Source organism: Octopus sinensis, linkage group LG1, assembly GCF_006345805.1.
Source record: "Octopus sinensis linkage group LG1, ASM634580v1, whole genome shotgun sequence".
NCBI classification, from domain to species: domain Eukaryota; kingdom Metazoa; phylum Mollusca; class Cephalopoda; order Octopoda; family Octopodidae; genus Octopus; species Octopus sinensis.
Window position 1 is genome coordinate 52099216 of NC_042997.1, and position 25391 is coordinate 52124606.

General features: G+C 35.5%; 1 protein-coding gene across 1 annotated transcript in view; it reads left to right on the plus strand.

Moving 5' to 3' along the window:
• The window catches only part of LOC115212939 (sodium- and chloride-dependent taurine transporter), a 100732-nt gene that overhangs the window by 36068 nt on the left and 39273 nt on the right, over positions 1-25391 (plus strand). Inside the window, exons 2-6 of the mRNA XM_029781788.2 lie at positions 4366-4497; positions 5800-6061; positions 7180-7312; positions 23536-23670; positions 24037-24140. Of these exons, the coding sequence (XP_029637648.1) occupies positions 4366-4497; positions 5800-6061; positions 7180-7312; positions 23536-23670; positions 24037-24140 (766 nt within the window). The remainder of the gene's footprint in view (positions 1-4365; positions 4498-5799; positions 6062-7179; positions 7313-23535; positions 23671-24036; positions 24141-25391) is intronic.

Here is a 25391-nt window from a genome sequence, read left to right on the forward strand (position 1 = left end):
TTCTATACGTATTTTTGCTGTCTAATACTCTGAATTTCTTGAAATTCTTCTAAATGATACTTGAATCTACTTGTCATAGATAAGGAATTACCTTAGATGAGTATTCTACTTACATTTACTGCAGTTTGAGTGTTGGATATAGTTAGCCAAATTCGTTTAAAACTGAGTGCTTTATTGATATCTGCCTGGGTTTTTAAACCCTCTTTTTTCTTTTAACTGTATATATATATATATATATATATATAGGCGCAGGAGTGGCTGTGTGGTAAGTAGCTTGCTTACCAACCACATGGTTGCAGGTTCAGTCCCACTGCGTGGCATCTTGGCCAAGTGTCTTCTGCTATAGCCCCGGGCCGACCAATGCCTTGTGAGTGGATTTGGTAGACGGAAACTGAAAGAAGCCTGTCGTATATATGTATATATATATATGTATGTGTGTGTGCTTGTGTGTCTGTGTTTGTTCCCCTAGCATTGCTTGACAACCGATGCTGGAGTGTTTACGTCCCCGTCATCTAGCGGTTCGGCAAAAAGAGACCGATAGAATAAGTACTGGGCTTACAAGAAAAAGAATAAGTTGCTCGACTAAAGGTGGTGCTCCAGCATGGCCGCAGTCAAATGACTGAAATAAGTAAAAGAGTACATACATACATATGTTGTGGCTGTGTGGTAAGAAGTTTACTTCCCAACGACATGGTTCCGGGTTCAGTCCCAGTGCATGGCACCTTTGGCAAATATTTTCTACTATAGCTTCGGGCCGACCAAGCTATAGTGAGTGGATTTGTTAGACGGAAACTGGAAGAAGCTCATCGCGTGTATATGTGTGTGTGTGCTGGCTCTTGAGCCTCTGCTGCAGAAGTTGGAGGCCACGGGGAGTGACCCGTGTGATCTATGTTGCGGTAGGAGGGCGACGGCACATGCGGATGATGTCACCATCATCGTGTCTGATAAAAGGCAGTTGCCTCGTGTAGAAGACGCCATCAAAGGATACGAAGCGGTGGCAGGAGCAAAAATTAACCAAGAAAAATCAGTCGGCTTGCAACTCGTGGGACGTTGGACGGAGGGCTCAGTTAAATTGCTTTGGATCTGGTTTGGACCAGATCTCCAGATGGAGAAAACTGGAGCGATGTCATGGGCAAGGAGACGGTCATAACCCAGACTTGGTCTGAGAGGTCGCTATCCTTGCTAGGGAGGGCCGAGGTTGCACAGGTGTTTATAGCACCGGTGATAACCTACCGCCTAACCGTTGTGCCTTGCCCCAGGGTGTGAAAGAAGCTTGTCGTATATATCCTCCTTCCCTTCTTTCCTGAGCGTCAATAATACTTTAATTGTTCCACGTCCTGCGTTGCTGTGTTTTTTCTCCTTTTTTTCTCTTTTTTTTCTGTGTTTTCTTGTTTGGATTAACTTTATATATATATATATATATATATATATATTATATATATATATATATATGTACAAAGTAAGATAGGGGTTATGGGTGTAACCCACTATGGGATAATATTTATCCAATATACTATATATATATGTATGTATATGTATATATTTGTGTGTCTGTGTTTGTCACCCCCACCATCACTTGTCAACCGATGTTGGTGTGTTTACGTCCCCGTAACTTAGCGGTTCGGCAAAAGAGCCCGATAGAATAAGTACTAGGTTTACAAAGAATAAGTCCTGGGGTCGATTTGTTCGACTAAAGGCGGTGCTCCAGCATGGCCGCAGTAAAGTGACTGAAACAAGTAAAAGAATAAAAGAATATATAGTGTTCTATTTGGGGACGGTCTTAACCATACGCACTATATACTTGCTTTTCACTTCTGCTTAATTGTTATTCTTATTTTAGTATTCTTTGACAAAGGACACTAAGATAAGAATATAAAAAAAGAAGAAGAAAGCTGATGTGAAAAACAGATATAGAGTACGAGTGGTTAGCTGGCAAAAAAAAGTAGAAAGATATGACCATCCCCACCAAATATAACAATATCTGTTCCAACACACAATTTCCCATCAGGAATCTAGCAAAACAAATACATAAACGTGTATATATATATATAACCAAAAAATAAGCAACAAGAATGGATCGGTAGTTTAGTACAACTACCGATCCATTCTTGTTGTTTATTTTTTGGTTATAATCACCGCACATAATTTTATGGGTAATACCATAAAAAATTCTGGTGCATCTAAGTTAAATACCATATTCATTTGAATCTAAATTGTTTTACTGAAATTATACACACACACACACACACACACACACACACATATATATCCAATAATAACAAAAGCAACAAAAATTATGTCACACCTTGCGCTTACCGAACAACAGAGAAGCACCTACAGGCTTGTTTACGAAGTTCGACACGCATAAATAAATTCTAAACACTACCATAGCCTCAATTTTGATCTTATATTTTCCAAAAAACCTTTTCATAACAAGCCAACCATGAAAACCTAATTACCTCCCCACTCAAACACACCCGCTTAAAGATGAATTTAATTCAACAGAAGCTATACAAAGGCAAGACTCCACATGCATCGCAGTCCGAAGATATGTTTCTTTATTAGCCACATAGCGCTGAACACAAAGGGGACAAATTACAAAGTAAAGCTTTTCTTTTTGGGGAGAAAAAAAAAATAAATAAAAAAGGGGTAGGTTTTCGATCAAATGGGATCGTAAAAAAGATAGAGAAAAGAAGCTTAGATAGCTGAAACTTCGAAGTTGTCAGCAACATTCTTGTATAATAATAATAATAATAATAATAAATTTGTTCTCTACAACAAATGTATAGAGTCACCCATCAAATTAATATAAAATTGTCTTTGTTCCAACTGAACATAAAATACACACACACACACACACACACACCACATATATATATATATATATACACACACATATATATATGTATATAAGAAAGGGAGATGACAAAGGAATAAATGGTTATCTAATGAACTTCATTAGCTTACCTCTGTTTCTACTATAAGATGCAGTGAACTCATAGTTGAGCTCCTGAATATCAACTATGAGTCCACTGCATCTTAAAGCAGAAAAAGCTGTAAGCTACTGGAGTTCATAAGATAATCATTTATTCCTTTGTCATCTCTCTTTCTTATTACCGCTCTGTACTCAGCCAACACTGAAACATACGTGCATTGAGTTCTACATCGGGTTCTTGGTCTTCCAGTGCCGAAGAGAAATATATATACATATACATTAAAGGCGGCGAGCTGGCAGAAACGTTAGCACGCCGGGTGAAATGCGTAGCTGTATTTCATCTGCCGTTACGTTCTGAGTTCAAATTCCGCCGAGGTCGACTTTGCCTTTCATCCTTTCGGGGTCGATAAATTAAGTACCAGTTACGCACTGGGGTCGACGTAATCCATTTGTCTGTCCTTGTTTGTCCCCTCTGTGTTTAGCCCCTTGTGGGTAGTAAAGAAATATATATACATATACAAGAGTAAGCACATTAATGTGAAACAAGGTTGGGAAAATAGTACTCAAATATCGGAGGTAGAGTAATATGTTTTATTAATAAAGCTGCAAAACAATCATAAAAAACTGTTACTCAGAGTTTCCTGTTCCTGTTCGTCGGAAGGTTTTGGTTGAGATTCTCAACCAAAATTGTCCGACGAACGAGAAGGGTAAACTCTGAGTAACAGTTTTTGTGATGTTTTTGCAGCTTCATATATATATATATATATATATATACACGCGCATTATATTATATATTTTACATGCGTACTGTATATGAATATATATGTATATAAAGTAGTTATATTTTTCTACTCTAGGCACAAGGCCCGAAATTTTGGGAGAAGGGGCAGTCGATTACATCGACCCCAGTGCGTAACTAGTACTTAATTTATCGACCCCGAAAGGATGAAAGGCAAAGTCGACCTCGGCGGAATTTGAACTCAGAACGTAACGGCAGACGAAATACGGCTACGCATTTCGCCCGGCGTGCTAACGTTTCTGCCAGCTCGACGCCTTTAAATACTTATAATATAAGTAGTTATATTGTTGCATTTATATGTTGATCGTTTATAATACTTATATATGTGTGTGCTTGTATACAATATATATATATGAATATGTATGTATGTCAATAATCAATGCATTTTAATATTTGCTTAGCACCGTAGAGAAAAAGTAAGGGTGGGGATAATGTCGATATCCTGAGATTCAGTTCCAGCCCATGTGTTTTTGGCAGACATCAGTTTATTGATGTTCAATCTAAACGTCAACTGTATCAATCTATGCAATCTTGGAGGATCTGAGAAGATGGCTCCCCTGACAAAACCACTAATAAGTCATCACATTGTCCCACTTTTGCTCACTCCTAATTATTTTTGTTCTCTTTTCAGGTGCCTTCTTGATTCCATACTTTATCTGTGTAATTATTGGTGGCGTACCGTTGTTTTTCTTGGAAGTGGCAGTTGGTCAGTTTACTGGAACAACTGGGCTCAAGGCTTGGCGTCTATGTCCAATTCTACAAGGTATGTATTTCACGTTGTTTCTGTTTTTAGCTGGAGCAAATAGCTCAACAAATCAATAAAGTATCGGACGGTCAACTAAACAATATTTCGTATTGGCTGGTTCGTGACAAAAACATTTAACTCTCAACAAGATAGGTTAGTCCAACGGTCCTCAAAAAAAAAAAAAAGAAAGAAAGAAAGAAAAAGCATTCTTAAAAGACATCTATTCACAGTTTTAAAAAGGGATTATTTTGAGAAATATATCAAACTATATTCACTTTAAGAAATCATAAATGCACTATAGGGGTAATCAATAATGACGAACACGAGTTCCATCTATTTACTGTTAACTTTCTCAACTAAAGAAGACAACTGGTAATTTTTAAGAGGTTCATGGAATATTGCAGTTCTTTAAATACTTCCATTATTGAATATTTTTTTTCAACAAATGTACGCGTTAGTGGCGATGAATAGCTTTGGAATCACATGAAACAACATGAAGTTGAGTAATACATAACATTTTCTCCAAATCAGGTTCATGCAGTGTCAATTTTTTAAATCGTCTCAACTCATATTTTCAAGTATTTCAAAATTTGTGATTTTGGTCTTTCGGGATTGTGTCGTTCGCAGTATAGTTATATAAGTGGACTTAAGATGGTTCGATCTAGCAAATCCCTTTTCTTTGCAATAATTAATCTCTGTTGCAAGTAAAAAAGAAAAGTCAATAATATTATATGTACAGTAACATTTTAAATTCTAATTATGCCACAATTAAATTCGAACTTCTTTCAACTGAGGTTGATAAATTATGTATCATCTACTCTGTTAAATAATTAGTAATGCAGTCACCAGAGTAGCTGTCGTTCTTTCATACTGTAGCCGGATGATAAAATCGGTCGAGCGTCGGGGGAAATCTTGTGCTATTACATTCATTTGCGTTTTGAGTTCAAATCCCACCCAAGTTTACTTTGCCAGTCATTCTTCCATCATTGATAAAATAAATATTAATCAATAAAATAAGAAAAGGATACGGCTAAGCAATTAAACTGAAGAAGGCCATTCCTACGCATGGTTAAACAGAGACAGAATGATGACGTTCTACATAATTCTTTCCCACGCAATAGTATTACTGTAATAGTATTATTGTAATAATATCTATAAGTGTTACTATAATAGTGACAAATGACGAAGCTGATTGACTTCTTCAATTAAAGCCATTACATTTCACTTTCAACTCTAATTTTTGGGGGGAAAGCTATGAATGTCATGACATCCTATTTTGCTATTATTGTTCTAACTTTTGATTTTGTTCAATTTTTACAGGTATCGGTCTGACATCATTTGTGATTGTGGTCTTCCTGAATATTTACTACAATGTTATATTATGTTGGTCTTTCCGATATATGTTTGCTTCGTTTACGACGGGTACACTACCTTGGGCGAAATGTGGCCAGGAGTGGAATACTTGCGCCTGTCGTTCAGTATCTGACGGCTACGCAGCACCAAACGATACACTTTGCAACATCACTTTGGATGGAAACTCCACCAGTGTAAAGACTTTTGATTCCGTCACAGAATACTGGGAGTAAGTACCTTGTTTAATGTTGTTTGTTGGTGGCAGAAGAAACAGAATTTATTGTAACGTCGATAGGATTAAAATATTCTCTTTTCACAAGTAATTTGAGCTGCTGTTTAACAAAGTTTCCATTTAGTGTACCCTATTTCAAACATTCGTACCAAAATGAATGATGATATCAAATAAAGCTGTTCTCAGCTATCAAATAGATAATTTCTTTCATCTGTTACTGGCAATAGATTAGCAAACATTTTGCCTTTGTATGTTAATACAATACTGTGGCACTATATTGGAATGTAAATTTATCAAAAGTGAACTACGTTTTGAGAGTACTGTACTCAACTTCATTTTCTTTCTGAACAACTGTATAGTTGTTCATTTTTTGCTCACGAGGATTGCCATGCAGGATGTGAAACTCATTTATCTTGTGATATTTTGTGTTACCACGATCGGCCACCAGTGGTGGTGCGCTACCGCTACAGTTTTGTTGCCCTTCACTCATTATAAATAGATTATAGGTGGAGAAACATTAACATGTCTTTTCTCTTTCTAGAAGAATTTTTCATTATGATAATATAATAAACATACGTTTCTTAAGGGTAACACAATCATTAAATAACATAAGGCTGAGCAAGGTGGTACAAAGAGATATGACCTCCCCACGTAATTGCCGACGTTATGTAAGCAATTTTTCATAATTTTGTGCTACCAGACTGTGATAATTTGGCTTGTTTTCAATATTTTATTATTAGTAACAATTACTGTGCTTAACGGACTTATCGTCATCATGCTCCTTTGCCTATCTCATCCGTAATATGGCTGCATTAGACGTAGGGCAATTTTTAAAAATATATTTTTTAAAATGCGTATTATACAGCGGTACATACATACATACATAGATGCATTTTTAATCGGCAGAAAGTCACAAAAGTGGTACGAGAGCCGTGAGTTTCATGCACGAAATTCTCGGCCGTATAAAGACACACACACTCACACACATAATACACACACACACACACACACACACACACACATATATATATATATATATATATATATATATATATATATATATATATATATAATATATATATATATAAGAAAGCTCTCGTTTCTTTTTATTTCAGGCGTGAAGTACTTCAAATATCTTCAGGATTGGAAGATATGGGTGTATTGAAGTGGGATTTGGTCCTCTGCTTACTGTTTGCCTGGATCGTCGTCTATATCTGCATTTGCAAGGGGATTAAATCTTCGGGAAAGGTAAAAACTTCGTTTATTTTGTACAATTGTTATATTAATATTTCTGTATATCAGCTTTGAGATGATATACGTCACATATTTATGTAAGAATAGCTTTATGTAACATATTTTGCTACATTATACCAACTTATCTGGATATTGTTATCTGTAATATGTATACAGAGCTTCGGTTTCAGGGAATGCGCTTATCATTAACTACAAACACCTCAAGCCTTATTATGCAGATCGTATCATTAATAAATGTACCTAACAAGATTTAGTAAAACTTCGAGTTCTTAAATGATCAGCAAGCGTCAATCCGTAAAGCAGTTCGTCGTCTCTATAATGTCAGTTAAGCAATTAATGCCAAGTTATATCAGGAAATACATGTCAAAGATAAAAGATGCCAAAAGATATCAGCGAATATACAAGTTATATTCCAGGAGCTTTGAGACATTTTAGGAAAGGCAGTTACAACTGTCCTAAATTATTGTAATTTAGTATATCATTACCATACAGCGAATAAGTTGACCTACCAACTTTTGTTATTCCAGATTGAAGGAGATGGCTATACTAGCACTTTGAACATATTCTACTAAACACTACTTACCTCAACTAACTAGTTTGCAGAATACTGTCGGGAGGTGAAAACAATTTAGAAACTTGCTATGCGATAAATTCTTGTGTTAAACAGAGCAAACACGCTACAGAAACTTATGAAGTTAGCTTGCATTGGTCAAGCTTCTATTTTTCACAAGAGGTCAGGCAAAGTAAGTCCACCGGGAAACTCATGATGAGCTTTTACGATAGTAAGGACATCATCTACATCCACTGGATTCCCTCTAGCCGGGCATTCAATAAAGAGTAATTTGTGGAGGTTATGATGGAATTCAGGAAGAGATTTCGTTGTAAAAGGCCAGAGCACCTGCACCAGAACAATGCACCAGTGCACAGGTCCCTCCTGGTATCAACTGTTTGACAGAGATGAGCCTCAATATTGTTCCTTCTTCTCCCTACAGTCCAGGTCGTGCTCTCTGTGACTTTCGTTTGTTCCCCAAGGTGAATGAGAAGATGAAGGAGGCTGTGACAAGGCTTCTGGACACTTTCACTTTGGAGGACTTCCACGGGATATTCACATAGTGGCTGTGTGTTACAAGAAATGCAGTAAAGCCAGAGGGTTCCCCTGAAAAAGTCTCAAAACTTCTGGGTAACACCTCCGATGTCTAAAATTCCAAGATATATCGACATTTGATTTCCCTCGAGCCACGTCGACATAATGAAACATAGATAATGGTTGCATGGACAAGAACTTAAGCTCCACGTAATTTTTCCTCCAATTTTTGTCTTTTTTTTTTGTCATTTTTAGTCTTTGCAATGCTAATTTATGCTTAGAGTTTGAACTTTTTTTCTTATTTATATGCATGCATGTGTGCATGTATGTAATGTGTTTGTGCGTTCGCATTAACATAGTACAGTGACGGGAAGGACATGACATCTATGATGCTGGTAGCATGATAAATGTGCCAAGTACACTATGTAAAATGACTGATGATAGAGAAGAGCATCCAGCTGTTGAAAACATGCATCAGTCATTCTACATATTGTACTTGGCGCATTTATCATGCCACCAGCATCATAGATGTCATGTCCTTCCCGCCACTGTACTATGTTAATGCGAACGCACAAACACATTACACACAGAGGGCAATAATTCAAACCTTTTAAATGTATATACAAACACTATAAATAAATTTTAAAATTGAATTATCAAACAGATGGTACATCTTTGTATTTCCTAAAATGGCAACTTGACAACATTCCTGGACATATTTCATAATAGATTGCATATAATTACTATTGCAGTCGCTGAAATAGTTATAGAAAACATTATCTGTTATGCTGTACTTACTCTATCCCAGCTGCCTCAATTGCTTCAGTCTCTGCATAGTGACTGGTTTAAGTGCAATATATAATTTTCATTGTTACCAGCAAATAGCTGATATATCTATAAAACTTGAAACATTTTAAGACAGTTCGGAGGTGTATTTTGCCAGCATCGGTATCTACATTAAACCTCCACCAAGACGATTCCGCTGAAAATGACTGCCTGCTGTTTTTGAAGATATATTTCATGCAATACTTCAATGAAACGAATAGTGTTTATTTTCCATTTCATTTCTCAGCAGATACATTACTGAAGAACCGCATTCCATTTTCTCTCCCCACCAGTATATATATATATATATATTATATATATATATATAAGCAGAATCGTTTGTCTTTCATCCTTTTGGTGTCGATAAAATCAGTACCAGTCAAGTAACGGGGTTGATGTAATCGACCAGTCCTCTTCCCCAAAATTTCAGACCTTGTGCTATAGTAGAAATTATTATTATTATTATTGTTGTTGTTGTTGTTGTTGTTATTATTATTATTAAGGCAGCGAGCAAGTAGAATCGTTAGAACGCCGGACAAAATACTTTGCGTTCAAATTCCATCGAGATGTCTTTACCTTTCATCCTTTCGTGGTCGATGGAATAAGTATCAGGGGAGCACTGGGATCAACTTATTCGACTAACCTCTCCCTTCAGAATTGCTGGTCTTGAACCGAAATTTGACGCAATTATTTTTATTATATATCAGAATATGGGCTTATATTATTTAATATGTCCTATTCTTATAAAATTAGGGTACGATTTGAAAGAAATTTGAAAGTTTTTTGTTGCAGATCGAGGGAGATCTAGAAGCTGCCCTGTTGGTTGGGGTCCTACATTGGTTCAGAAGCAATCAGTTCTTTCGGGAGGCAGATTAGGATGCCATTAAATGATGTATGATATATGAAGCTTCATCAGTTTTTTTTTTTAAGTATGTTTTTAACTGCTGCATACAGCATTAATAATTCTAATTCTAACCGTCATCTGTGGGTATAAATCTCTAATACCTACACTGAGCAATGAGAAATTAATGTTGCCTAGACGGCTGAACATGAAAAATTGGAAACTACTCTCCTTTATTGTTGCCAATGCTGTATTGTTGTTGTTACCACTGCTACCGTGTTAATATCACTTTTACTCTCTAGATGTACTTATTATTATTGCTCTAATAGGTTTGCAGAATCGATGGAGTCGGGAAAAAAATGCTTCGCAGTATTTGTTCCGGCTCTTTTCGTTGATAAAATAAAGTATCTGTCAAGTACTATGTTCGATGATATTGACTCACCTTTTCTCTTGAAAACTGCTTCAATCAAATATGATTATTGTTACTGAAGCAAGTGTCGTGCTATTACCATTGTGACTAATTTTACAACGCTTTCCTCATGCGTGCAATGTCATATGGTTCACAAAATACAAATCAGTTATGCAAATATTGCAATAGTGACCTACATTCTTGCACGATGTGTTTAGATCTTCTTTGTACTTTTTATGGTAATACATGACTCAATGATATTTTTCAAATCTTTAATCGTGATCCTCAAGTAGAGGACCGCAATTTTAGATGTAAAAGATATGTGTTCATTGCTACCTTTGCTCAAAAATCAAGTTTAGGACTATATTAATTTCACTCAGGTACAGTGCAGTTAAAAGTGACGCGCAATCTCTCAGTAAAACTCTTTATTGAGTCCTCAAGTGGTTTAGATTCGACAGTTGGTACCTGAAAAAGTTATGTAAGTTACAACAAAACATATGAATGAAATAATTCAATATTAGTAAGGTATTTCTACTTCAATTTTGATGTTTAAACACTATAATTTCTGCTGGTCTTACTGCAATTGCTACTACTGGCGTCAATGCGTTTGTTGGCTATCCCTGATCATCTCTCCTCATGAAGATCTTTGGGAGTACAAGTTTGAGGCTTTAGAAACAACCTGTAGATCTAGCTAACTCGAACACGCCCTACTTATACATTCATTGTGTTAAATTAAATCTAACTCCATTGTGCGATCGATGTTCCTCTGGCTGGAGTTATCCTATATTTATCTTGGAATATACTGTCTTAAGAAATAAGACATAAAAAAAGTTGAAACCAGACACTGTACTTTATTGCCGAAATAATAACGATGTTTTACATTGGCATAAGGTTACACGTTTTTAGTGGGGGGATATAGTCGATTGAATCTACGTCAGTATATTACATAACCATTTCCGTCATTCTAGTGCCCTCCACCTCTGTAATAGAAATAATAATAATACTAATAATAATATACATCTATTAGTTGTTACTGCTTATATATTCTAAATTGGAGGAAACCCAAAACTTCTGAAATTCTTAAAGATTGCACGCGAAGAATTTGCTTCCTATAGTTAGCATTACTACCTAAAATTGTATGTGCATGCCCACCCACATAATTACTATTGTGCGCTTATTCAGACACGTACCTACTATTACTACCATAGACATACACATTCACAAGCATACACACCCACGCACACATGTACGCACGTGTTGCTTACCTCGGCGAATTTATAGAACTGACGTTAATCCTAGATAAACAAAGGGCATATCTCAAATAATATGGTATCTTGTATGTGACTGGTTTTCCTATCCAGAGACAGCTGAAGCAGTTTTCCATTAAGCTGTAAGCCATTCAGTTGTTTGATCCATCGACCTCCAGTCTGACAACCATACCTATTTGTTGTATTTTTAGTGGATCTGATACATGTTCGGTCAACTTTGGCCAAATGAACAGCTTATCCTACCACTATGAAGATGATTATATACGAATCAATAAAGCAGCCTCTACGCCGCAGTCGCTGAACCCGCTAGGAAAAAAGAACTGAATCTCCTTCAAATCACACCCTGCTGCCTTAAGACAAGATAATCATAGTTGGAAGGATTTTGATCATAGATCTGCTCGATCAACGCAGAGTTGGATTAAACAACATTGTTTAACCCTGCGTTAGCTCTGATCGTGTAGAATTATGATCAAAGGTTTTCCAGTCCGGAGCATCTCCTCAGTTTAAGGGTATCTAACAATACATTATTCAATGCGCACTTTCTTTATATTGGTAACTTACTTTTCTTATATATAGGGTGTGATTTGATAGATATTTCAGTTGCTTTTCTAGCGTGTCAATTGGCCAAGTTAAAACGCTCATCATTCTTGATCCAACAATTCATTAGATGGTCATCGATATTTTATCATTACATTAAAAAGCGACACTATTATTATAAGTTATATACGACCAGCTATTACTATATGTTATATAAGATATTCTGTCATTATATGTTGCATAAAGTTGTAAAATGGTAGAAATGTTGAAGTGATGCACCAAATATTTTATAGTGTTTAGTTACACCCCTTTACTTTCTAAATCCAAATTCCCGCAGATCAACTTTCGCTTTCATTCCTCTGGGCTCGGTAAAATAAATACAAGTCAAACACTAGAACCATTTAAACCCTCTGTATATTCTCTCGGGTTTAATTATCTGTACTCTCCCCATGGTTTATAATGTTGAACCAGTGTTAGAAATTATCATTCGTATCAATTCCACTCAGATAATGCGCAACTTATTACACTGATATAAAATAAAACTTACATTAATGCAATACTTTATATAATAGTTTTATGCCTAATACATATTGATGTGTAATGCTAGATATAAATGCATCACCTGCTTCAACTAAACCAGTATATTAACCTTGTTTATACCTATATCCCTCGTTTACTAGTTTACCATCCCGATTTCAATCCGCATATAAGAAAAAGTAGTTTTGTATATACACCACAGTTTATTGACAGTATACGACCACTATATCGCTTCACCACCGCTTATGTCTCTCTGATTATATAAACCATTTACATTAAATTTAGCATTAGCATCCTTAAAAGTCAACATTAAAGAAAACAAATCATGCAAAAGTAGGGCGAATAACGATGAAGAAATGGAATTTTGAAATTCTCCATTGAATTTTTTAAATTTTAAAGTGGGTGAATTTCTAGCCGGTTAAGAATTTCTTATCTAAAAAAGTTATACTTATTATCAGTTAATTACAAAGTAACCGATACTGAAATGTTTGAATGTGTTAAAATAGCCGTCAAGGATTAGAAGAAAATGTATGATAACAAGAAAAAAAAAAAGATTACAAAACTTAATGCCTTCTCAATGTTATTGATTACTATAGATTCCTATATGTTGCAGAAGCAAATATTCCATAAATAGAATAGAATACACAGTTTCGATTAAAGATTTTTCGGGTAAAGTACAGTCGAATTAAATTAACAGATAATTATTTTATCGCAGTTGGATATTTATAGCCCAAGTGATGATCACCTGTTGCATCTCCGAAAATAATTTCTTCGTGAAGTTAATTTTTGTTACGTTTTAATTCCAAATGACCTTGAATATTATCTATCATGAGGTGGCCATATTCTTTTCTACTCAGAGCACAGGGCCCGAAATTTGGGGGGAGGGGCCAGTCGATGACATCGATCCAGTACGCAACTGGTACTTAATATATTGACCCCGAAAGGATGAAAGGCAAAGTCGACCACGGTGGAATTTGAACTCAGAACGTAAAGACAGACGAAATACTTATTTCTTTATTACCCACAAGGGGCTAAACATAGAGGGGACAAACAAGGACAGACATAGGTATTAAGTCGATTACATCGACCCCAGAACGTAACTGGTACTTAATTTATCGACCCCGAAAGGATGAAAGGCAAAGTCGACCTCGGCGGAATTTGAACTCAGAACGTAACGGCAGACGAAATACGGCTACGCATTTCGCCCGGCGTGCTAACGTTTCTTATTTCTTTATTGCCCACAAGGAGCTAAACATAGAGGAGACAAACAAGTACAGACAAATGGCTTAAGTCGATTACATCGACCCCAGTGCGTAAATGGTACTTAATTTATCGACCCCGAAAGTAAATGAAATAATATGTTTGAATTCTATTTCTACTTGATCGTCATTATCAATGTTCTACCTGATTTAGTCATTGTTGAGTTCACTTGGCTTTCATATACTATCGTTGGGAAACTCGCACTTCTTTAATATGCACGTTATACTAGAATATCCTTGTTCGTGAATGAGCAAATTTATTCAGCCAACTGTGGTCTGACTGTCGTTGTGATAATCACATGTTAATATAGTGACAGAGTAACCTAATTACTTAAACCTTTTCAACGTTTCTATTCTTAGCCATTTGAATTTTATAGCTATATATGAATGCGCTTTGTAAGGGTTTACTAACGATTGGAATGGAAATATTCCATGCCCCGCTCCATTTCTCTCTCTGTCTCCTCTTTCTTTCTCTTTCTTTCTTTCTCTCTTCCTTTCTTCTTTCTCTCTCTCTCTCTCTCTCTCTCTCTCTTTCACACACACACACACACACTCACAGACGTACGTACATATGTATGTATGTATGCATGTATGTATGTATGTATGTATGTATGTATGTATGTATGTATTGGTATTTATGCATACACATGAGTACATACATGTTTGTCTTAATATATAAGTACGTATGTGAGGATGCATAATTTAACAGTTCGTTCTGATTAAATTAACATACAAAACAAATTGGTGGAAAGAACGTTTTGCATGGAAAGAATAGTTTTAAAATATTTTCTTCATTGTTGCGAATATTCAGATATTCACATTTTTAACTTTTATAGTTTTCGAGAACATATTTTAATGAGACACTTAAAAACAGTACTGCATTTACTTTAATCTACCTACTCAACTAGAATCTAAGCATCAGTTCATAACACAGACGGGACTTGTAGTACTTTTGTCAGCCATTATGGGAGGAACAAATATGGTAGATCAGTATCAAGACAACACAAATGTTGGTGGAAGCTCGTTACACAAGAGTTTCACTTAACTTCTGGACGTCACATAACATAAAACATAACTTCATTGACAACATCATTGTATAATTTGAATACCAAATATCACACACTGCTTGCAGTATCTGGAACTCTTTCGTTTCTTTTCTTTTTACTTTGTTACCTCATTAGAGGTGAGAAGACAGCCTCTAACTTCATGTTTTCTGAGGAATTACAACCGTGTTTCGTGGTCTGCTACAACAACAGCTCCTTTATAGGATCCAGTTAGCTCAAGACATCATCAGGAGGAACCACATCCGGTTTCGGCCCCTACTCCTCTACCGTTTTGACGTGGCGGGCCCCCCACACTTTCGGAGGTGTCTTCAGCTCTGGTGTTGGGTGCATGTCTTCTTCTTTCTTCTGTTCCCTGGCTTCTTCGATGTATCGTCAGCGAGTGTCAGCCGGTGACTGACTAACTTGTCAAAATTTTCCCTTTAAATACCTGCCGCTAGGCTCCAGCAGGGAGCCCCAAAAAGTTGTCACGTGACACTGTCTCACCTTAGTTATCCTCAGATCGGAGACCTGAGCCCAATACTTGCAACAGAGTGGCTTCCGCTAAAGACCCTTAAGAACCAGTTTATGGTGCTGAACCAGATATTGGATTGAGTCTACCACATAAAAGCAAAAACGGTTCTTCTGACGGGTTTCTACACAGATTCCGTCTTCCAAATTTACTTTGGTTAACCCAGAGTTACGGTAAAAGACACTACTTGGTCAATATGTCGCACAATGAGATCGAACGCGAAACCAAGTAGTTGCGATGTGAACTTCTTAAACACACAGCCATACCCGCACAACATCTTAGTAACAGTAGAGGGCGCTGCACAATGAAACATACGAACATTTCAGTGATGAGAGAAAGACTGAAAACTACGGTAATTATAAAATATTATTTTGAGGCAATCTGAGAACGGTTTATCTTCCAAGGTTGATAAAATAGCTAGTAATTAGTCAAATATTGCACCCTAGATTTAAGGAGACTTACAATAGGACAATTCAGGGCAACTCATATCTAGTTATGGTACACTACAGATGTATACCAAAACTGTTAGTTTGGTACACTGATCAAAATAACAGCATTGACTATTTCAGTGAGATCTTCAATGGCGACTTCTGTTCAATTTGAAGTTATCAAACACCTACATTATTAAAGAATCTGTAGCCATTTGTCAGATCTTTTGATTGCATCACAAGGTAGAGTCATATATCTTTGTAACAAATAAAAGAGAGAAAATATGAAGAACCATACATGTATGCGTACCAGGAATTAAACTGAAAAAATACATACTTTATTGACTAAGAAAATGAAATATCTTAAGAAAAAAAAAACAGGAAAGGCTGCGGTAATATATATTTCTAATTAAGATTAGATGTTTTTTAAAGGAAGATTTTTTTGAGACCTATCAACATTTATCTTTTTGTTAATCAATCAATCCAGAAAAGCCTGTTGTTTAAACATCTGTTCACTAGTGGATAATTAGTAAAATATTCTTTTTAAAAGGAGATGGAAGACGGACATGCATCTAACAATGCAGCACTGTAATAATGCACCTTATCTTCTATAAATCTCATACCATATACTATACACCTAACCTAAATTACTACTATGCACGTAGGATTGACATTCACAGAAGCTGAATCATTTACTCAGCAACATTTTCAAGAAGTTTTGGTGTTCGAAAATAAAAGCAAAAACTGAATCATGTGCAAAAAAGAATTCAAACAAGACCGCTGATTGCAACAGCAAAGAAATCTACTGTTACACCATTGAGCAGTTGCAATAATAACGAGAGCACTCAGAGAGTGCAAACCTCCGCCAAGGCAACACCAACGTCCTCTCAACGATTAGCCGGAGATGATTTTTAAAATGAGAATATCTGAAATAAATTCGACTGCTCTCACAAACGAGAATACTAAAAATGAACCCGACCGCTCTCAAAAATTAAGTAAAAAAAATAAAAACAGGAAAAATAATCCAGAATCTTTTTCTGGTACCGGATCGATCCCCAAATCTAATCAGTTCATACCAGTCACGAGGCCAAACATCCTTGAAAGTGTCGTCCGAGTCTATCCAGCGGTTCTTGAGATATCTTGTCCACGGACAAACAAACAAACAAACAAACACGACTGAAAACAATACCACCGCCTCCGCTAAGGCGGAGGTAATAAAGATTTCTATCACTGATACAACTTAATACTTTTTATTAAGAAGAGTGTAGTAAATTTAACCTACTCAATACTTCAAGTTGTCCTCTGGAACTTTATTTTATCGACCCCGACAGTATCTGAAGATAGATCATAGAGTACCATAACTACTACAACGCATTTTGGAACCATTTCTGATTTTGGCACATGGTCAGTAACTTTGAGGGGAGAAGAGTTAGTCGATACTATCGGCCCCAGTTCTTGGTTGGTATTTTACTTTATCGATGTCGGAAATATGAAAGACAAAGTCAAGCTCGGAGGGATTTAAACCAAAACGTAAAGAACCATAAATTCAGCAAGGTATTTTTGCAATGCACAAACAATTCCGCCAATCCACCGCCCTTTATCATTATATTAATATTGCTAGCAAATTCGAATACCAAAATTCAAAAAAGCTCAATTTATTCTATACCTATGACTGAAATGAGAGAAACCGGGTTAATGGAGCAAGCCACCACTTGCCCAGGGTCACCAATGAAAGAATGTAAAAATACATATAAAAGACTTTTTTTTTGCTCAAATAGGAATGATGAGAATCTAATATAAAAAAGAGAGTTATTTTAAATAAATAGAATACAATGAAACAACTGATTCTAACAAAGATATATTGGGTACGAGAGTTTCTTCGTCCAAAATCCGTGAATACTCAAATATTTCCTATGGGAGACTAATGTAAAAACATAACAGTATAAGAAATATAAACACATTAAAGACCAAGCAAATCACTTTTATTTTCTATTATTATAAGGAAAAAACCTTTTCCCAACAAACAAAAGAAACCTGAAATTTTCGCAAGGACGGCAAAGCAATCGCCATAGCCCTGGGTATTTAATCTTATATCTCCATCATCACCAACAAAGAATATCCTGCCTATCCCAGGTTTGCCTGGTAAGGCAATGGAAAGCTTGCTTCAACAATTCAAAATAAAACTAGTAATGTTAAAAATAATTGAGAATTAAGCTATTCAAAACAATGATAGCCTGCTACACGAAGTGCTTCAAATAGAATAAAATATAAGAAAAATATTACAAAAATTCGAGAAGTGATGAACAAAATCTAAACACACAAAAAATAAGAGTAAACGTTGTGAACAGTGAATAGTAAACCAGAAAAAGGAAAAGGAAAAGAAGTAGACTGACGTTTCGGGTGAAACCTTTATCAAAGTCGAGTAAGAAGCAAGATAAAAGAAACAAAATAACAAAACGATACCTATATGAAGCGTGTGTGTCTAGTCACTTACTGTAATGTGTTTTTTGCATGACATTATTGCCCGAGGTTACTGTGGTCTTTTCCGTAGGCTTTTCTTTCCTAGGATAAACCTAATGTTTTCCCTTTTATATTAAGACGTTTCTGTGATACACGATCCCTATTGATCGAAATTCTACCACCACCTTTTCTTCTCTTCCCCAAAAGAGAAGCTCTACTTTGTAGTTTGTCCCCTCTGTGTTCAGCCCTGTGTGGCCAATAAAGAGACATATATATATATATGCTCCTACATACTGGACCGTCTGAAATCGCAGTCAAACTTTTGGGTGTACCTCGACTTGTTGAGAGTGATGTTTGTTTATTTCTCTCCCCTTAATGCCACCCTCTATACAAAATTGATGAGCGTGTCCAATCTCAGCAAAATCCGAAGAAAAGTACTAAGGTTATGCCATAACATAGAATCCATGTGACCATTTGCATCAAAATATCCCATTGACTTTTAAATTCCAATACATTATATAAATAATCGATGCTTCGTATGTCGAAGTGCTTAATTTTACTCATGGGTCAATTTTCTTCAAAATCAATTCATTATTTTATTGTGAGTGAATTTTGACGATTTCTGCCTTTCACCAGTTTAATTATAATTCTACTACATGACTCCGACCATAAACTTTACCTAAATGTCCGATTTCATCAAAATCGGATGAATTCTGTAAAAGTTACAACATAAAATATTAATCCTACTTTCAAAATAACCATTCGCAGAATTCATCAGCATCACAATTTCTTTGATAAACATTTCAATATACATATTTACTAACATTGTTGTGGATGCTTCCACACACACACACACACGCACACGCACGCACACGCACGCACACGCACGCACACACACAACTAACAAAGCAACGTGGGAAAATTAACTCAAATTACGCAGCTGAATTAGGCAACCTAACAGAAAAAAACGGAAATACAAAACAAAAATTATATAACCATTCTGTGAGCGTGTACGTACGTACGTGCGTGCGTGCATGTGTGTGCGTGTGTGTGTGTGAGTGTAAGTGTGTGTGCGTGTGTGTTATGTTTATGCTGTTGAGTGCCAGGATTCGTTGTATCTGATATTCTTTGATGTTGCTGGTAAGAGAGAGGGTGGATTCGGCAGATGCTACTTTTATTCTATTTATTCGATGGTTGATGTAATACAAGGGGTAGTTGTGTAGCTGTGTCTGTGGTGGGGTGGAACGAGAGGAGAGGGGGAGAAACCGTGGTGTCAGTTTCCCTCTGAAACTTTAAAGCTTACACCAAAATTCGAATCAAGAAACGAACATTATATCGCACACGTAATAATTAACATCAAAATCTTAAGTGAATACACCCAGAAGCAAACTGGATTTACATATGGGAGTTTATCTCAACCTTTACAAGCTAGGAAAAAGCAAAACTCTACACATGACATGAGTCACAACACTGAATAATGCTTCGCTTCTGTCTCCCGCTTTCTCTAACACACACACACACACACATACACACGCATTACATATATATATATATATATATATATATATATATATATATATATATATCGACCAGGCTATCAGATGTTGCTACACATCGCTGGTGACAATGCGCTTCGCATTGTTTTAGCCTTCAAATGACGCCACCCCGCCGGCTAAGCGAGCAGGCCAACAAAAGAAAGAGTGAGAGAAAGTTGTAGTACAGCAGGGATCGCCACCATCCCCTGCCGGAGCCTCGTGGAGCTTTACGCACAACGCCTGGTCTGGGAATCGAAACCGCGATCCTACGACCGCGAATCCGCTGCCCTAACCACTGGGCCATTGCGCCTCCACACACACACACACACACACACACACACACACACACACATATATATATATATATATATATATATATATATATATATATAATTTATTTTATAGAAGGAGCTTCTACAGGACTAGAACTGTTTCATTCAAAAGAAATCATCAGGGAGCTTCCTGATGATTTCTTTTGAATGAAACAGTTCTAGTCCTGTAGAAGCTCCTTCTATAAAATAAATTAATTTATTCTGCTATGTATTGAGTACCTTATTTACTGTGGTTAACCCCGACTCAACCCGGGACCTATATATATATATATATATATATATATAATATATATATATATATATATATATATAGCTCTGAAGATGATAGTATTTGTTAAGGTCGTTCAATATATTCAATCGATCAGTTGAACTCACCTACAACGTATATCAAAAACAGCTGTAAGTCTACGATGCACGAGTAAATAAATATATCAAGACCATTATTTATACCTTTTGTGTGTGTTGTGTGTGTGTGTGTGTGTGTTGTGTGTGTGTGTGTGTGTGTGTGTGTGTGTGGTTATTCAGAAAAACAGAGATAATGCTCTTATCCTTCCGCTCTGGTGAGATCGGTGCAGTTGATGTTTAGTTTGATCATCTTTAGGTCAACGTTTTTGGGAAAATGTAGCTAAGAATGGAATGCCAAAAGATACTGGGATAAACGATAAGACAAAGTGATTAATGCGATATTTCAGAAGTGCTAGGTAGTAGCGTGATGAACGAGTTGAGATATATGCGTGTTAGGTGTACCTAGGTGAAGAAAATACGTAGGTAGACATTTAGAAAAAGCAATGGGTTGAAGAGAAAGACAAGAAACAGCGCAACCAACTGTAAGCTATTGATTGAAGTGCGTTGGCGATTGAGTCTTTGTTGAATGGCTTTATTTTAGTTATGGTTGTGGATGTTTTTGTGGACAATATTCAGACACACCCTCGACAGCCTTTTATTGAAAGATCACGGAAGAATAATATTAGGTTGTCCCAAAAGTTCGTTTACACTTGCGAAAATTGAATTTTTACTCGCCAAGTACTAACAAAAACAACAAAAATTATTCCTCAAAATACAGACCATTATTTTCCAAGAACTCCTGAAAGATTTAAAGTTTCACATGAGACGCTCAGTGAATGATAACTGTTTGCAATATTTCTTTTGAAGTTTTGAACGGTAAAATGAGTGAAATATAATAATAAACAATAAACAAAATCGGAAAAAAACAAGAATTACAACACATGTCCAACTTTAAAAAAAGAAACGCTTATAAATGAATATTGTTTAGAATTTATTCGCAACTATTTAAAATGAACCCAGACAAATAGATTAGAATATACAACCCTAATGCGATTGGAAAAAACAAAACTATGTTTTGTTAAAAGTTATGAGATACAAACGTGTTCAGAAGATTAAGAAGCTATTTATGAACAGTGATCTTGAAGTAAAGTTTAGCGAAATATAGAAATAAAATAGAAAAGCAAAAACCTGGGTTGAGTATATTTAGGTCACGAGCGAAAAGGACACGAATAGCAACAAAACTGAGAAAGTTGTGTGCATTATAGATAATAACTTTAAAGTTATTATTAAATATATACATCTAATAATTTGTAACCATCTAATCATTAGAGTGGGGAAAAATAATCAGGAAAGGCATTCTTACACACACATGTATATTCGTTTTCAGGAGATGGTCAGAGGTGGAAGGGGCAGTGTCGATGACTGTTGCAAATTGGCACTTGCAGACTGTACATAGGTAGCTGATTACACAGTGTAATCAGTTCGGCCTCTCCCTTGTTCTAATATTGTCTTCGTATTGCGAGTTATGTGTGTGTGTGTGTGTGTGTGTGAGAGAGAGAAAGAGAGTGAAAGAGAGAAAAAGAGAGAGATGATTTAGTGGTTGCTTTTCCGCATACATTCTGATTGACTCAAAATAGTAAACAATAGTGAATAAAACGCATTTTTTGATATATTTTGAAAATAATTTGTACCATTAAAACAACATTTCTTTATGCTTTTATTATTCTTTAAGAGTATTTTTATTATTAGCGAAATAATAAAGTAACAGTCTAAATGTCTGAGATTGAATTTTCGTGCCCATTAACATTTTGTTTAGAGTGTTTATTTACAAAATTTATAGCTTCATGATAGTTTGATTGTTCCAGGCTAATAATGTTCTTACCTTTATCTGTAATTGCATACTACTCATATGTAATAATCTTACCAATGGACTAACGGATAAGAACGTTATTACGTTTAATTCAGAAATAAAAGTTCCTTGTTCGATTCAAGCCTAAGCCTGAAATTATGTATATTTTTAGGAGTAAGACCTTTGATGAGATTGTGAGACCAAAGTGATCAAAATGTAGATGTAAATATTGGAAATATACCTTCTAAAGATTAAATTAATAGTCTTCAATCTTGTAATCTTATGAATGTAATATATACTTTTACCATGATGCAATGGGTTGAATTTCAAATACGTGATCTCTCATCAAATCAATTGCCAAACAGCTGCAACTCAAGAAAGGTGTAGGGCAGGATTCATAACAGTCGAATTGTTGACAGGAACTTCGCTACGGGCTAGCTAGGAGGGAGTTGGTCGGCAGCGAAGTGGACTTTCGGATTGAGAAGAAATAATGTTAGCAATGAGCGGTAACTGAATCTGAATTAACTAACTAATTAGAAATAACTGGCGACTTAACTCCTGATGTACGTAAAGAAGTAAACTTTTGACAAATATATTCTCGTCTCCACTAGTTTATTGTGTATAGCTTAACAAAGCTATAAAGGTATAAATATTTTCCCAAATGAAGTAAAATCCAGATTTAGGAATCTCTCAATGTTATTCTTGACAATTTTGTATCTCCTTTTAATTAATTCTATTGACTAGTAAAACAAATGTTCTTGTAAGATCTACAAAGCAGAGTTATGATCATCCTATCTTATGATACATACGTACATATGTATGTATGTGTGTGTGTGTATGTATGTATGTATGTATGTATGTATGTATGTATGTATGTATGTATGTATGTATGTAGGTAGGTAGGTAGGTAGGTAGGTAGGTAGGTTGGTAGGTTGGTAGGTAGGTAGGTATATATATATTTATATATATGTACATGTATTCAATTTATAATTGCAGGTGATGTACGTCACAGCAACAAGTCCGTACATATTCATGTTAATTCTTCTAATCCGAGGAAGTTTGCTGCCAGGTGCAAAGGAAGGCATCATTTTCTACTTAAAGCCCAATTTTGAACGGCTTAAAGATATTCAGGTAGAAATCTTTCCTTAATCTTTTACAAAAATATTTGACTTCTTTTCACCCTCCACTAATTTGCTATTTTCTTTCTCTTTCTCTTTCTGTCTTCTCAATCCTCCCCTATTTCTTTCTATTTATTCCATTCTCTTTATACTCCTCTATCAATCTTCTCTCTCATCACTTCACTCAGTGTCTATCTCTTCTAATACTCATGTCGTCTCTGACTTCCTTTCTATCTGACTAATAACCTTAAGATGGTGGTATCTTTTGGTTATCCAAAGTCGGAGATGGCATAGCTAACTAGACCACTTGCTAACCGAACAAATGAGGTAAAGGACAACCAAATTGTTTATTTCTTTCATTTTCGTATTTCTGTTTTAGGTGTGGGTGGATGCAGGATCGCAAATTTTCTTCTCCTACTCTATATCCCTTGGAGCCCTCACGGCATTGGGTAGCTACAATGTCTTCAACCATAATTGTTTCAGGTAATTTATTTCTTGCCAGAGCCATCAATGTTAATTTGGTCCTGTGCAATTAATACTTCTGGTAAGTTTATTATGCACTGGACATAACATACACGAAATGTGTTTTTAGATGGTTCCAGCTTTTATTTAATCTTACAAAAGACTGCAGTTTACTTCATTTTTATTATTATTTTTTAATGTTCATTTTTGTTTCAAGTTATTCAGTTAACTTCGTAGTTTTAATAACTCTGGCTCTGATGTTATTTTCACAGAAGTTTTGTGAAAGAAGCATTTTTATACAGGCAGACATTTTTTCTTTTTTCTTTTTCGGTTGAAAAATATTGAATTTTTATATAGCTTATATCAACACATTTTTATGTGCCCCATTTACTTAACTTAATGAATAGAATATGAACGTTAAACTCTTTTCATTTATGAATGTCATTCCTATTTTTGTATGTGTGTATGTGCACGCGTAAGTTTGTAGTGTGTGTATGTGTATGTGATCTTGCGTGTGCATGTGATCTTGCGTTTGCATGTGATCTTGCGTGTGTATGTGATCTTGCGTGTGTATGTGATCGTGCGTGTTTTTGTATGTGCGTGGAAGGATAGACCAAGAACGGTTTTTGGTAGTGAATATATGATTAAAAATTATCTTAGTAACGTGGTATCGTTGTTATTAATTACACCACGTATTTCTGTAAGAAAGAACAACTTAGGAAAAACAAAATTTGTAGGTAATGAACAGCGATTTGGACCTTTCGAGCTGTTTGGCATAAATGGCAAATATATATATAATAAAACATAATGCTTGCCACAAATTTTTAGAAACGGACTTTTAAATTTATTGGCTAAATTTATTCATTAAAAATTTCATCCGTTTATATAATTATGCTATTTTGAATTTCATATTAATTTAACAGATTGTATTGAAATATTTTGCAAAGAAAGTTTAATGATACAAAAAGGAACTGTTTTGATGGGAGACATCAGACAAATTACTATAGGATAATGCAGCAGTTAGACTTTGGTGATAGAACTCCAAAATATATTTTCATTGAACAGGTTTCACAAAATTTCTAATAAATATAACACAGACTACACTAACATTAATAATAACATTGACAAAATATGTTCTGGTGTTTTGGTTGCGGAAAGACAGTATTGATAAACTACAAAAATTTAAGCAATTGGAATGAATATGTAGATACTCTTACACACTTCATCACTATTTTATTTCATTTACATCTCGGACGTCTCATCTATTTCAAT